Consider the following 16,553-nt stretch of genomic DNA (forward strand, 5'->3'; position numbering starts at 1 on the left):
CACATTTGTGACAGAGGTGCGTAGAATCCACTGTTGTTTCAACTCCGGATTGCCCCTTTAATGAATCCAATAGCAGCTGTAAGCAAACACCTCATCTGTGTCACAGGTATACATTATCATGTGTGCTGGATGGCCACTACTTATTGAATATCCTCAGTCAAGCCACCTGAAAGAAAACGCAAGTCAGTGCCATGGTCTAATGCGTTCCTCTAGCACAAACCCTTTTTCAATCATACCTGAGGCTGTGAGCATTTTATCATAAAAAAAATATTTATAGGGCAATATGAATATAACATTCACAATGATGTTTGATAATTTATTTCTGGAACAAATATGTAACTGCCATCAAACAACAAATTGTAAGTGGTATATTTAATCACAGCAACATTACTTACACAAAAAAAGGTAACACAAAGTAAAACTCATGTATGGATCTAAACATTTTGAACGAAACGACAGCCACCTGCCACAGATGTACTGCACATCATGTGGCTCTGTAAGAAAGAGCAGTTTAATCTAACATTTTGACACATGCATCACTTGTGAAGTGAAAGTTTAGTGATTCAAATCAGACTAAAAACAGGCATAGGAGGGGACCTTACACTTAATGAACAATGACATTCTGGTGGTGGTACCAAATCTTTCTGAAACAAAAATGCGGTCAGAGTAAGATCCTGCAGGAACTCCTGGTTCTGGTTTCCCAGGTACAGATCAAACCTAGTCCTGGACTAGCAAGCATTCTCTATTGAGAATCTCCATTGAAATACATTTTAGTCAAGGACTAGGCTTAATCTGTGTCCAGCAACAGATATAGATTAGAGATAGATAGATAGATATAATAACATGTGTTTATGTAATCACAAAAAATATAAATACATTTAAAAGTCTATAAACTGACTACATTAAAAACAAGCACACAGCACATTTTACACACCACATTAAAAATACATAGTTCAACCTAAATCTGGCAACCCTAAAATCATATATTTTCAAGTATACAAACTGTCATGAGCAGGTAAATGTATTTAAAAATCCCAATTAATCTCTGGTCTGAATGACAAGACAGCTGGTGTAGTCGGTAAGGCAGGTGTCCAACCACCTAGTCCTACTGCTGTATGCAGGTTTTGTTTTACCTCAGCACTAACACACCTGTTCAACTTATCATCTTCAGTCTCCAGACCAGGGATGGGAAACTGGCGGGCCCCCTATTATAGGCCCGTGGATAAAATGTTATTTTTTTAGGAACTCAGTCGGGGTCTCAACTTACTCCTGAGAGTTAGAATAGTAGCATACACAAGGTGCAATTTCAAAATGTGGTTGGTTTGCATCAGCAGTTTCTCCTCTTACTGTATGTCAGTAACTGACAGTCACTCAATGAGCCAATGTCATCTAACAGTTTTTAGATTGGTAAATTAGTCTACCAGCTATGTAATCTTGCAGTAATCATGGTCAAATTACCAACCGGAGGGCCCCAATTGATTTTGTAAGTCACTCAAACTCAGATGTCATTAAAACTGCCAACATTTCTCTCCACCCAATGGCAAAATGAGAATGGCATGAAATTAGTTAGAAAATAGCCAAATCTTCTCTCTGCCAGTATTGTCTTAGGCATGGAGGACCAGTGACCTAGTGTATTCTTTGAGGAATGGACGTTGATATAGGCTGTCAGGAATGGTGCAGTCTGTAGCATAGGTATCCTTTCCAGCTCACAGCGTGCTGAGGAATTCTCTGACCTGTGTGGAAACATGGATTGAAAAATAAATAAAAAAATGCACATGTAAGCCCTGAGAAATTCTGATTTGGGGTGAACTAAGCAATCTCTTGAAGATGCAAGTGCAAACCAACACTGACCTTGTCCAGCACAGCTTCTTGCTTGATTCGATCATTCTTGAAGTCATCATTAACATCCAGGACCAGGATGGGGATATCTTTCAGGTACTCAAAGTCAAGTCTAAAAGAAGCAGGAAACAATATTACACTGATAACATTCCCAAATTGCTAGTAATGCCAGCACCTTGACAAAGAAACCACTCATCTGTGCTGCCAAAATGGGACAGAAGTTGACATGATAGTCTAACACTTAACACCAGCACAGACATCAACACAAGTTGCATATAGGTTAAAATACACTCAACAAAAACGCAACATGTAAAGTGTTGTTCCCATGTTTCATGAGCTGAAATAAAAGATCCCAGAAATGTTCCATATGCACAAAAAGCTTATTTCTCTCAAATTGTGCACAAATTAGTTTGCATTCCTGTTAGTGAGCATTTCTCATTTGCCAAGATAATCCATCCATCTGAAAGGTGTGGCATATCAACAAGCTGATTAAACAGCATGATCATTACACAGGTGCACCTTGTGCTGGAGACAATAAAAGGCCACTCTAAAATGTGTAGTTTTGTCACACAACACAATGCCACAGATGTATCAAGTTGAGTGAGTGTGCAATTGGCATGCTGACTACAGGAATGTCCACCAGAGCTGTTGCCAGATAATTGAATGTTCATTTCTCTACCATAAGCCGCCTCCAAAGTTGTTTTAGAGAATTAGGCAGTATGTCCAACCAGCCTCACAACCGCAGACCACGTGTATGGCGTCATGTGGGCGAGCGGTTTGCTGATGTCAACGTTGTGAACTGAGTGCCCCATGGTGGTGGCAGGGTTATTCTATGGGCAGGCATAAGCTATGGACAACGAACACAATTGCATTTAATCAATGGCAATTTGAATGCACAGAGATACCGTGACGAAATCCTGAGGCCCATTGTCGTGCCATTCATCCACCACCATCACCTCACGTTTCAGCATGATAATGCACGGCCCCATGTCGCAAGGATCTGTACACAATTCCCGGAAGCTGAAAATGTCCCAGTTCTTCCATGGCTTTGCATACTCACCAGACATGTCACCCATTGAGCATGTTTGGGATGCTCTGGATCGACGTGTCCGTCAGCGTGTTCCAGTTCCCTCCAATATCTAGCAACTTCACACAGCCATTGAAGAGGAGTTGGACAACATTCCATAGGCCACAATCGACGGCCTGATCAACTCTATGCAAAGGAGATGTGTCTCGCTGCATGAAGCAAATGGTGGTCTCACCAGATACTGGCTGGTTTTCTGATCCACACCCCTACCTTTTTTTAAGGTATCGGTGACCAACAGATGCATATCTTTATTCCCAGTCATGTGAAATCCATACAGTGCATTCGAAAAGTATTCAGACCCTTTTTCCACATTTTGTTACGTTACAGCCTTATTCTAAAATGGATTAAATAAAATGTTTTGCCTCAATGTACACACAATACCCCATAATGACAAAGTGAAAACAGGTTAAAAAAAAATAGATTGATTACAAATAGAAAACAGAAATACCTTATTTACATAAGTATTCAGACCCTTCGCTGAGACTCAATTTAGCTCAGGTGCATCTTGTTTCCATTAATCATCCTTGAGATGTTTCTACAACTTGATTGGAGTCCATCTGTGGTAAATTCAATTTATTGGACGAGTTTTGGAAAAGGCACACACACCTGTCTATATAAAGGTCCCACAGTTGACAGTGCATGTCAGAGCAAAAACCAAGTCATGAGGTAGAAGGAATTGTCCGTAGAGCTCCAAGACAGGATTGTGTCGAAGCACAGATCTGGGGGAAAGGTACCAAAAAATGTCTGCAGCATTGAAGGTCCCCAAGAACACTGTGGCCGCCATCATTCTTAAATGGAAGAAATTTGGAACCACCAAGACTCTTCCTAGAGCTGGCCGCCTGGCCAAACTGAGCAGTCAGGGGAGAAGGGCCTTGGTCAGGGAGGTGACCAACAACCTGATGTTCACTCTGATAGAGCTCTAGAGTTCCTTTGTGGAGATGGGAGAACCTTCCAGAAGGACAACCATCTCCACAGCACTCCACCAATCAGGCCTTTATGGTAGAGTGGCCAGACGGAAGCCACTCCTCAGTAAAAGGCACATGACATCCCACTTGGAGTTTGCCAAAAGGCACCTTAAGGACTCTCAGACCATGAGAAACAAGATTCTCTGGTCTGATGAAACCAAGATTGAACTCTTTGGCCTGAATGCCAAGCGTCACGTCTGGAGGAAATCTGGCACCATCCCTACGGTGAAGCATGGTGGTGGCAACATCATGCTTTAGGAATGTTTTTCAGCGGCAGGGACTGGGAGACTAGTCAGGATCGAGGGAAAGATGAACGGAGCAAAGTACAGAGAGATCCTTGATGAAAACCTGCTCCCGAGCGCTCAGGACCTCAGACTGGGGCGAAGGTTCACCTTCCAACAGGACAATGACCCTAAGAACACAGCCGAGACAACACCGGAATGGCTTCGGGACAAGTCTCTGAATGTCCTCGAGTGGCCCAGCCAGAGCCCGGTCTTGAACCCGATCGAACATCTCTGGAGAGACCTGAAAATAGCTGTGCTGCGACGCTCCCCATCCGACCTTCCGAGAATGGGAGAAATACCCCAAATACAGGTGTGCCAAGCGTGTAGTGTCATACCCAAGAAGACTCGAGGCGTAATCGCTGCGAAAGGTGCATCAACAAAGTACTTAGTAAAGGGTCTGAATACTTATGTAAATGTGATTGTTTTTGTATACATTTGCACACAAAACATGTTTTACCTTTGCCATTATGGGGGTATTGTGTGTGTAGATTGAGGGGGGGGAAAAACCATTTAATCCATTTTAGAATAAGGCTGTAACGTAACAAAATGTGGAAAAAGTCAAGGGGTCTGAATACTTTCTGAATGCACTGTACGTGTAAATGGGTGAACACTTACTGAGTACTGCGGTGGTGCAGCCAGCACTCATGCTTGTAGTGCAGTTGCTCCAGATACTCGATTGGAATTCCTTGTTCTTCCTCCCGTCCCCGGAGGTGCAGCCTCTGCATACATCTCTGAAACAAAGACATGAAATGTTTGGGTCAGTTTCTGTACCAGGCCGAAATATATAAAACCATGTAAGCACTTCAGTATAATGTAAGACTGAAAATTAAATCCTCAAGGCTGAAAATTAAATCCTTAAGCACGTGGCGGTGTAAAAAAACAACAACAGAAAAGTCATCTGACAGCCAAACAGTTTGAAGTTCAAACACTTGTGACCTGAGGGTGTAATGGCTTTACTCACCTGTGGGTCAGCCCGAAGGTAGATCATGGCATCCAGCTCAATTTGAGACTCAAACTGAGAGAGCAGCCAACCGTGCCAGTCTTGGTAAATAGCCCATTCGGTCTCATTCAAGTCCCCAGACTCAAATAGGTTGGAGGCAAATACATACCTGGCAAAGAGTCACATAACAAGCCAGACTCAGTGGAATAAGACAGACACTCGTGCCATTACCACAGGTTATCTCAGGTCGTTTTCTGATTTATCCAACTAACCAATCAACCGCCAGACGGGTACACACCTGTCACTGTAAACAGAGCGCTCAAAGAACTGGACAGGTTTCTCTGCCTGTTGCAACTTTGCAGAAGGCGGCTGCAGCTGAGCACGCACCCGACTCAGGCAGGCGTAACTCTGGAATGTGTAGGACCAGCGGCTAGGTTTGTCATACAGCATCTGCAGCAGGTTGCCTCCACTCTTCTGAGATGTGCTGAGCTCCTGGAAGAGGGATCACAGAATTGTCAAGCAGAGGACAACGTTGTGACTCACATGAACTTAAAAATGGGATATAACTTTACGTAACATTATGTATGGGACACAACACGTAGTTACCTCATACTCATTGTCAGTGTTTTGAACGTTGCACCACTTCCCAATGGGCTCCGGTATGACCTCCCATTCTTCTGAAGATTTTTCTAAAATGTGCACAAATGTTGACTTCCCTGCAGCTGCAACACACATAAACGCCTTTAAAGCAGTATCCCAATATAACATTACTAGGAAAACAAGACATAAGACAAGTTAGCTAGTTAACCATAATAATTCTCACTGCAGTTCTGCTAGCAAGGACTGCATTTAAGACATGCATAGCTAGCTCACGAGAACCCAAAGCCCATAAGGGCAGAAAGAATCTGATTGGTTTAGGGCAGAACAAATCCGATTGGTTTCTAAAAGGTCAATGGGCAGAGTTTAAGAGATACAAAACTTTTAAAAACAGGGCAGAGGTTTGAACTGAGAATCTTGTAAATAAAACATTGAGTTACAAGTTATTGCATTAAAGTACTCAGACAAATGTGACAATATCTCTGAACTAGCTGCCTAAACAGATTGCTACCTTTTACTAATGTTGAATCATAAAATAGAGATAGATAGCTAGGTCTCAAATATGCCAGTAAATGTTAGTTTGGGTGACGATAACCATAGGATATAATTTAGATAAGGGCAATTCTTTCATGGTGATGTATCCTAAATCAATTCTGTACGTAAATACGAGACATGCCATTTAGTATGATATGTTACGTTTCATATGGTATGTATTAATTTGTGGATGTCCATCACTGATTTCGTATGTTACGATTTTTCAAAACGTACAATGTTACGAATTTGCTAAACATATGATATGTTACAAATTCTAGCTAGGTGGCTAGCTGGCTAACATTAGCTAGGCTAATGGTTAGGGTTAAGTTTAGGACTTAGTTAAAAGGGTTAAAGTTAGGGTTAGCTAACATGCTAAGTGGTTGCAATGTAGCTAAAAAGTATTAAGTAGTTGAAAAGTTGCTAATTAGCTAAAATACTAAAGTTGTCCGTGATGAGATTCGAACTCCCAACCTTTGGGTTGCTAAACGTTTGTGGTATACGCCCACCCATCTAGTGTGCTCTTCTGTGTACTGTACTGAACTATACTCTACTTCTCTTTACTGTACTGTCCAAACTTGTGAACCCAACTGTGGTTTGTGACTATGATTTTCCATTGTAGCCAATTCAATTGCAGAAATTCCGCTACATATTTTTTGGAAATTCCTTTACCGATTTGGTAATGGAATTTAAGAGTTTTAATCACTCAAGAATTCATAATCAAAATTGATATCAGTAAAAACACTAACTAATTGATAGGTCTACTTGTTATTTCTGTGAACTTTCATTATCCTCCCTCCACATGAGGGAGACAAATTAGAAAGATCTTAATTTCTAAAATATACAGTATAGACTCTTAGCTCATAGGAGCAATTTGACATGCTCCTATGAACTTCACATGTTGTTGCTCATGAGTCCTTTTGCATAGAAATGACCATAAGTCCCCTAGGGCAGTACATACTTTTTTGTATTACCTTCAGTGCTTGAAGTCCGCCCTTAGGGCACCAAAATGATCTTAACCCAAATATAAATTTCTGCCCCAAGGGCAGCATAAACAGTCTGTTCCAATGTTTTTGTTTATATTGCTCATTCAACTAAATGTTTTATAAAACAAATGTTATCTGACCTACTACTTTTACTCAAGTAGTATTTTACTGGGTGACTTTCACTTGAGTCATTTTCTATTAAGGTATCATTACTTTTACTCAAGTATGACAGTTGGTTACTTTTTCCACCACTGCTTGTAACTCTGATTCTCAGTTCAAACCTCTTTCAAAAGTTGTGCGCGAAAAAGCGGTGTAAACGTTATGCGCAAATATTGACATAACTATCATATGGAATTAAACTTGGGAGTCACGCGATGACCTGTGTGGTCCTCGGGAAATCATGCAGTTTATTAGGCTACAGATTAAATAAATTAACTTCACAGGGTGGTGAAAGTGCAAGGTAATGAATGAGCCTGATGCTCTTTTCCAATAAATATCGAGGGTCTTATTCTGGTGAAATAATAATCGATCCTTGGATGCCGTTTACCCGCAACCTATACCCGAACTGGACCTGCTGGCTAGAGCGCGCGTGCCAATACAAGAGTAGGTACACACTATATAACACAATATCTGTTGTAAGAAACCCATCAGTAGAGTTGAAAATGCGATGGAAACCCATTTAGCATGTATTCTTTAGTCGGTACATGGACATTTTACTGCAAAACGTATTTTTACAGCCTTTTGTGCGCAACGAGTCAATTTGATGGAAGCATCTCGTGGGAAATGCTCATATTGTTTTTATGCAGATTTGAGAATATTTGCATTAAAATCTGTCGATAATTGGATGGAAACCTAGCTAGTGTAGATCTTTTTTGGCAGTCTATCAAATTAGCTAACTTGGCCATTACAACTAAGTTAACTTGGTAGCGAGGTAAAAAGTAATGTCGTGAAAGGGGGGTAAGTACAAATAAAAGTTAGCTAACTAGATAGTAAGCTAGTTAACGTTAAGTATTTAGGAGGAATGAAATGCAGGCAAAGATTGACATAATGTATTGTTTTGGCGCCAATACCTCCGTTTACAATGAACAGAACAGAATGTTATGTGCTGTCGATTCGGCGGGATTGGTTGAGTAAAATCAGACCACACATCTTGGAGGTTAAACATCCACATAGGTAGTTAACTAACTTATCTAATTTTAGAAATAGATCGATAGCTAGCTCTCAGATAAGTTAAAGTGTATAGATAGCTAGCTAAATTTGTAGCCAGCTGGCTGAGCAAACTCACCAATGTTTCCTTCAATGGATATCTTCTTAGTTCTTTTCTCAAAACTGTTGTCAAATCTGGGACTTGAACATATTCTCTTTGGAGGTGTTGCCATTATAAATAATGAGGTATTGGCTAAATTATTTAGCTAGTTATAAACTCAAAACCTAGATAGCCAAGTTACTGCAGAGAGCCCAAAAGAGACAGGAGCAGAATGGCGCGATAGTCAGATCAAATTTAACGCCAAGAGGATATACTACTTCCGGGGGTGGACCAAAGCTTCAATACTACATGACCCACAAGACACCGAACTACAAGTATTCTTCAAGCTCCATGTAGTACATTAACAGTCTTCTGGTGCATTAAAGCCGTGAATACTCAATACACTGAAAATCCTCAATGGAAATGCTCTCCATTGAGTCGTGGAGATATCTATTCAACCCCATGCTTCCCCATACTTGAAATAATCCCCAATTTGGTGGGTATATAGCAGAGGTGGGACAAAGTCATTGTTATGCAAGTCACAAGTAAGTCTCAAGTCTTTGCCCTCGAGTCCCGAGTCAAGTCGAGTCAAAGATGAGGCAAGTCCCAAGTCGAGTCAAAAGTCAAAGCCATCAAGTCTCAAATCGAGTCCAAAGTCCTACATTTTAGTTTCGAGTCATTTCAAGTCCTCTTAGCAAGCCTTTGCAAGTCATTACAAGTCCTCGTAGCAAGTCTTCTCGAGTCATAAGGCGCAAGTCCAAGTCAAGTCACGAGTCATTGATGTTAAAGTCCAAGTCGAGTTGCAAGTCTTTGTACATTTTGTCGAGTCGAGTCTGAAGTCATCAAATTCATGACTCGAGTCTGACTCGAGTCCAAGTCACATGACTCGAGTCCACACCTCTGGTATATAGCTGTTTTATAAAAGGCAAGTCTGATATTATAGTAGAAAGAATCAAGGACCATGACCTTTATGGCTCACCCTGTAACCTCAAGGTCGTGTTCAAACCTTGGTTGAGCTCCTACCCGGCTAGATGCGCAGGCATTGCATTGCATCAACCAATGGTTGTCTGCCACGTCATCGACTGTGCCGTCGGGCACACCAGAATGCTATAACATATGATGTGGTTAGCTGATATGTAAAATACTTATCCAAAGACGATTTTCTCTGTCACACACTCAGTCACAACGCACGTGCCTGGCTGCAAAAGTACATTGTGAGTGACGTCAGCAGCAGGCGCTCAGCTCGTGCACAGGCAGCAGCAGGCCAGCCAAGCAGCACAATAACCTGGAGAAAATGTATGCACTCACTAACTGTAAGTCACTCTGGATAAGAGCATCTGCTAAATGACTAAAATGGAAATGAAAATGAAATGGAGAGAGCTGGAGAGAGATGCCTAGCGCACACATCATTATTATGTTTCCGCTGCTAAAGCCACTTTCTACCACTCTAAATTTCAAGCCTCTGCCTCTAACCCTAGGAAGCTCTTTGCCACCTTCTCCTCCCTGCTGAATCCTCCTCCCTCTCTGTGGATGACTTCGTCAACCATTTTGAAAAGAAGGTTGACGACATCCGATCCTCATTTATTAAGTCAAATGACACCGCTGGTCCTGCTCACACTGCCCTACCCTATGCTTTGACTTCTTTCTCCCCTCTCTCTCCAGATGAAACTTGCGACTTGTGACGGCTGGCCGCCCAACAACCTGCCCGCTTGACCCTATCCCCTCCTCTCTTCTCCAGACCATTTCCAGATACCTTCTCCCTTACCTCACCTCGCTCATCAACTCATCCTTGACCGTTGGCCATGTCCCTTCCGTCTTCAAGAGAGCGAGAGTTGCACCCCTCCTCAAAAACCTACACTCAATCCCTCCGATGTCAACAACTACAGACCAGTATCCCTTCTTTCTTTTCTCTCCAAAACTCTTAAGCGTGCCGTCTCTAGCCAACTCTCCTGCTATCTCTCTCAGAATGACCTTCTTGATCCAAACCAGTCAGGTTTCAAGACTGGTCATTCAACTGAGACTGCTCTTCTCTGTGTCACGGAGGCTCTCCGCACCGCTAAAGCTAACTCTCTCTCCTCTGCTCTTATCCTTCTAGACCTATCTGCTGCCTTTGATAATGTGAACCATCAGATCCTCCTCTCCACCCTCTCCGAGCTGGGCATCTCCGGCGCTGCTCACTCTTGGATTGCGTCCTACCTGACAGGTCGTTCCTACCAGGTGGCGTGGCGAGAATCTGTCTCCGCACCACGTGCTCTCACCACTGGTGTCCCCCAGGGCTCAGTTCTAGGCCCTCTCCTATTCTCTCTATACACCAAGTCACTTGGCTCTGTCATATCCTCACATGGTCTCTCCTATCATTAATACGCAGACGACACACAATTAATTTTCTCCTTTCCCCCTTCTGATAACCAGGTGGCGAATCGCATCTCTGCATGTCTGGCAGACATATCAGTGTGGATGTCGGATACCACCTCAAGCTGAACCTCGGCAAGACGGAGCTGCTCTTCCTCCCGGGGAAGGACTGCCCGCTCCATGATCTCGCCATCACGGTTGACAAATCCATTGTGTCCTCCTCCCAGAGTGCAAATAACCTTGACGTGACCCTGGACAACACCCTGTCGTTCTCTGCTAACATCAAAGCGGTGACCCGATCCTGCAGGTTCATGCTCTACAACATTCGCAGAGTACGACCCTACCTCACACAGAAAGCGGCACAGGTCCTAATCCAGGCACTTGTCATCTCCCTTCTGGATAACTGCAACTCGCTGTTGGCTGGGCTCCCTGCCTGTGCCATTAAATCCCTACAACTTATCCAGAACGCTGCAGCCCGTCTGGTGTTCAACCTTCCCAAGTTCTCTCATGTCACCCCGCTCCTCCGCACACTCCACTGACTATGAGGTTAGGCTCACATCTACTACAATACAATACTTTTTTTTGGGGGGGGTGGGGGGATGGTGAGACCATGGTGCTTTCCTACGGAGCTGTGTGTGGAACGGCACCTCCTTACCTTCAGGCTCTGATCAGACCCTACACCCAAACGAGGGCACTACGTTCATCCACCTCTGGCCTGCTAGCCCCCTTACCTCTACGGAAGCACAGTTCCCGCTCAGCCCAGTCAAAGCTATTCGCTGCTCTGGCACCCCAATGGTGGAACAAGCTCCCCCATGACGCCAGGACAGCGGAGTCACTGACCACCTTCCGGAGACACTTGAAACCCTACCTCTTTAAGGAATACCTGGAATAGTATAAAAGTAATCAATTTACCCCTCCCTCCCCCACACCCCCATTAAAAAAAAAAGTGGTCGTCCCACTGGCTATCATAAATTGAATGCACCAATTTGTAAGTCGCTCTGGATAAGAGCATCTGCTAAATGATGTAAATGTAAATATTTGAGTTAAGTTGCTTGTTCAATCAATAACTGTAAGTCGCTCTGGATAAGAGCGAAAATGTAAATGTATACCTTGTCATTAGCGTGTACCTATAATTGTTGATCAGTTAGGTAGCATGTTAACTAACTACCAATACACTGTTTAAAACTATAATTGTTCAGAATGTGTAGGTTTACTAGTTAATAAGAAAATATATAAAAATGTAATTGTTCAATAATGTGTAATTGTTCAATAATTCACAAATTGTTGTGTTTAAAAATAAAAATATCTGATCATTTAAAATGTGTTGTTTATATTACTTTTACAAATACAAATGTGAAAATATGATAAAATGTGATAATAAACAAACAAATCTAAACTAACAACTAACAATTAAACAAATCATATTTGTTGCCGAGATGGCCAGTCAATTTGAGTAACGTTATTGTGTATTCTACGTAATGACGCAGTTTTACGTCATCACGCAATAACGTCACAACGTCGTTTAGCAACAAATCTACCTGCCTCTAGCAATTTACCCTGAAAATTAGATGGCAACACTGAATGCGACCACAATTTTCACAAAAGCAGCAGCAGGTATAGCCGAAACGTAACCTCTTATTAGATATTTTAATCAATATTAATGAGACGGGGCTAATCAGTGATGTAGTGGTAGAAAAATACGTGGGTAAACTGATCATCAGTCGTGGTGAAAAAAAGTACTGCTCCATATACATTTAATGAATTTTTCAGCAAAGTTGGGTAAACTGTTGTGTAAAAACAAAAAGGTGGGTAAACTGTGTTTACCCTACACTACACCACTGAGTCTAATCCCTTTCCACATGCAATGCTGAAATGACTATCTGTTAAGCAGCATGTGTCCCATGTTGGAAGGTATATCCATAATCGCTAGACCGTTCTTATTAAATTGGCATCTCATACATCTCCGAGCAGGGCACAAGAAAGTATTAAAATCCAGTTTTTAGGTGCTACCCCTCTCCCCAAATCAAAAATGGATGCCAATGTTTTGTTCTCGCTTTGTGCCATGCTTAGCGCGCACACGATTCCACTATTTCCTGTCTGTGGAATCCTTGCATGGACCCAACCATCTCTGAAAGGTCAGAAACTGTCAGCTGTGGTCAAATTCACATACCTTGGTAGCGGAATGTCTTGGGGTGTTCACATAGTTAATTAAACAAACATCAGGATCGCCAAGGCTAGTGTAGCCTTTGGCCGTCTGTGAGATTCAGTGTGGGAAAGGACAGGCATCAAACTGGCAACAAAACTGAATGTTTACCAGGCAGTCATATTACCAACCCTTACTTATGGCTGCAAAACCTGTCTACCAGTCTACCAAACGCCATGCCAGGAAACTAAGCCACTTTCACCTGAATTGTTTGAGGAAGCTGCTGAGGATCAAGTGGCAGGACAGAATCCCAGACACTGAAGTCCTCAGCCTGCCGACACGATGAGCATTCTATTTTTTACTTTAACACTTTTTTTCTTAACTGCATTGTTGGTTAAGGGCTTGTAAGTAAGCATTTCACTCATGTGGCAAATAAAATTTGATTTCCCACACTGCTAATGAAAGCACAGCTCAGATGGGCGGGCCATGTGACCAGGATGCCTGCTACCCATCTCCCTAAACAGATTTTCTTCGAAGAGTTGAAGAATGGGAAGAAAGCACAAAGTGGGTAGCATCTAAAAGCTGGATTTAATACTCTCTTGTGCACTTCTCAGTGATGTAAGGGATGCCAATTAAATAAGAACTGTCTACCAATTATGTATGTACCTTTAGACGTGGGACACGTGCTGCTAAACAGTTAGTCATTTCACAGATTTATCTCACACAGGATTGCCTATGTGGAAAGCGATTAGACCTCGTCTCATTAGGCAAATTAGTTTTGCATTGCCCAGTGCCCATTGGTCCTAAAGTGACATTTCTACCCACCCACTGGGAGATGCAAAACAAACTCGCCCAATAATAAATGAAGTAATGAATAAGAAGTCTAAGTTTGGGCAACAGCAGTCCCCCTGTTCAAGCCAGCTGTTCCCCACTGCCTATCAGTCGGACCATAGAAACGCAGCAAAAAGAGAAACGTCCCTTTTTCAGGACCCTGTCTTTCGAAGATAATTCGTAAAAATCCAAATAACATCACAGATCTTCATTGTAACGGGTTTAAACACTGTTTCCCCATGCTTGTTCAATGAACCATAAACAATGAATGAACACGCACCTGTGGAACAGTTGTTAAGACACTAACAGCTTACAGACGGTAGGCAATTAAGGTCACAGATATGGAAACTTAGGACACTAAAGAGGCCTTTCTACTGACTGAAAAACACCAAAAGAAAGATGCCCAGGGTCCCTGCCCATCTGCATGAACGTGCCTTAGGCATGCTGCAAGGAGGCATGAGGACTGCAGATGTGGCCAGGGCAATAAATTGCAATGTCCGTACTGTGAGATGCCTAAGACAGCGCTACAGGGAGACAGGACAGACAGCTGATCGTCCTCGCAGTGGCAGACCACGTGTAACAACACCTGCACAGGATCGGAACATCCGAACATCACACCTGCGGGACAGGTACAGGATGGCAACAACAACTGCCCGAGTTACACCAGGAATAGACAATCCCTCCATCAGTGCTCAGACTGTTTGTAGTAGGCTGAGAGAGGCTGGACTGAGGGCTTGTAGGCCTGTTGTAAGGCAGGTCCTCACCAGACATCACCGGCAACATGGTCTGGGGCGGTGTGTCACAGCATCATCGGGCTGAGCTTGTTGTCATTGCAGGCAATCTCAAGGCTGTGCGTTACAGGGAAGACATCCTCCTCCCTCATGTGGTACTCTTCCTGCAGGCTCATCCTGACCCTCCAGCATGACAATCACACCAACCATACTGCTCGTTCTGTGCATGATTTCTGCCACGTGTTCTGCCATGGCCAACGAAGAGCCCGGATCTCAATCCCATTGAGCACGTCTGGGACCTGTTGGATCGGAGGGTGAGGGCTAGGGCCATTCCCCCCAGAAATGTCTGGGAACTTGCAGGTGCCTTGGTGGAAGAGTGAGGTAACATCTCACAGCAAGAACTGGCAAATCTGGTGCAGTCCATGAGGAGGAGATGCACTGCAGTACTTAATGCAGCTGGTGGCCACACCAGATACTGACTGTTACTTTTTAATTTGACCCCCTTTGTTCAGGGACACTTTATTCAATTTATGTTAGTCACATGTCTGTGGACCTTGTTCAGTTTATGTCTCAGTTGTTGAATCTTCTTATGTTCATACAAATATTTACACAACATAAACGTAGTTGACAGTGAGAGGACTTTTTTTTGTTGTTGCTGAGTTTATATATATATATATATATATATATACACTGAGTATACCAAACATTAGGAACACATTCCTAATATTGAGTGGATATAATATAAAGTGTATTTAACAAGTGACATCAATAAGGGATCATAGCTTTCACCTGGATTCACCTGGTCAGTCTAGGTCTTGGAATGACCATGTGTTCTTAATGTTTTGTATACTCTGTGTAAATTAATCAATTGTATTTTTGCATATTTAAACAAATTATGCAATCTTATGAAATAATTAGTCAAAGACCTAAACCCAAAGAAAACAAAAGGCATCAGAGGCAAGCCCCCTGTAGCTCAGTTGGTAGAGCATGGCGCTTGCAACGCCAGGCTTGTGGGATCGTTTCCCACAGGGGGCCAGTATGAAAAAAGGTATGCACTCACTACCTGTAAGTCACTCTGGATAAGAGCGTCTGCTAAATGACAAAAATAAAAAAAAGGAACAACTTTCTAGGGAAAGAAGAAACCTTCAGAGAAATCAGACATATTGGGGTCTTGTTATAGAGAAATCATTATATTTGTAGTTAATAGTAATGTTTTAAATATAAGACTGGTGTTACTATTTCATTGAATGAACAAAAACATTTAATGTTAATGTGTTGTCTGATTTCACAATCTGTTCATAACATTTTAGTCATTTAGCAGACGCTCTTATCCAGAGCGACTTACAGTTAGTGAGTGCATACATTTATTTTATTTTCCTACTGGCCCCCCGTGGGAATCGAACCCACAACCCTGGCGTTGCAAACGCCATGCTCTACCAACTGAGCTACATCCCTGCCAGCCATTCCCTCCAATACCCTGGACGACGCTGGGCCAATTGTGCGCCGCCCAATGGGTCTCCCGGTCACGGCCGGCTACGACAGAGCCTGGATCTCTAGTGGCAAAGCCAGCACTGCGATGCAGTGCCTTAGATCACTGTGCCACTCGGGAGGTAACCATGGTTATCAACTGTATAGCAGAAATTGAACGTAAATCATAGATAAATAGTTGTGGTAGCAGCTGCAGAGGAGTACTTGGGTGTACGAGATTTTACTGCAGAAGAGTTACAAGGTATGTTGAACGATAGTGTCCCGTCCTCCCAGGCTGCCGGCCTGTTGTAGGATCAGATAGGGCCAAGTGGTGGGATAGTGGTGAGGTTTTAATAGGCGTTGGTTAGTTGGTTGGGCAATTTCTCTTTCCATTTCCCAGTCTTGTTTCCCCTTCCCTTTTGTGTCACATAGTGTAATGAATTCACACTCCAGAACAGTAGGCGAAAACACAGGGCTAGATAAAATAAATATATTAATAGGGCGTCCTCACACTCCAGTACAGTAGGTGGCGGTGTATGCACCTTTCAGTTGGT

The 16,553-nt window shown here is 42.8% G+C and overlaps 1 protein-coding gene across 1 annotated transcript; it reads right to left on the reverse strand.

Moving 5' to 3' along the window:
• Positions 1-1,299: 1,299 nt before the first annotated feature.
• Positions 1,300-8,724, reverse strand: zgc:110540 (deoxynucleoside kinase). Its single transcript, XM_041893494.1, has 7 exons — positions 8,515-8,724; positions 5,722-5,837; positions 5,414-5,607; positions 5,137-5,284; positions 4,791-4,906; positions 1,852-1,951; positions 1,300-1,733 (listed from the first exon to the last, which is right to left on the reverse strand). Exons 1-7 carry the CDS (start codon positions 8,606-8,608, stop codon positions 1,707-1,709), a joined length of 795 nt encoding a protein of 264 aa, XP_041749428.1. The 5' UTR covers positions 8,609-8,724; the 3' UTR covers positions 1,300-1,706.
• Positions 8,725-16,553: the final 7,829 nt, after the last annotated feature.

The sequence above is a fragment of the Coregonus clupeaformis genome, chromosome 13 (assembly GCF_020615455.1).
Source record: "Coregonus clupeaformis isolate EN_2021a chromosome 13, ASM2061545v1, whole genome shotgun sequence".
Classification (NCBI taxonomy): domain Eukaryota; kingdom Metazoa; phylum Chordata; class Actinopteri; order Salmoniformes; family Salmonidae; genus Coregonus; species Coregonus clupeaformis.

Bases quoted from the DNA above. Each gene is read 5' to 3' on its own strand.
- zgc:110540 (XM_041893494.1), bottom strand. From the start codon at position 8,608: ATGGCAACACCTCCAAAGAGAATATGTTCAAGTCCCAGATTTGACAAC. The intron at 5,608-5,721 runs GTAACTACGTGT...TCCCTCTTCCAG, and splicing joins ACACTGACAATGAGTATGAG to GAGCTCAGCACATCTCAGAA. The intron at 1,734-1,851 runs GTCAGTGTTGGT...GTTTCCACACAG, and splicing joins AAGAAGCTGTGCTGGACAAG to GTCAGAGAATTCCTCAGCAC.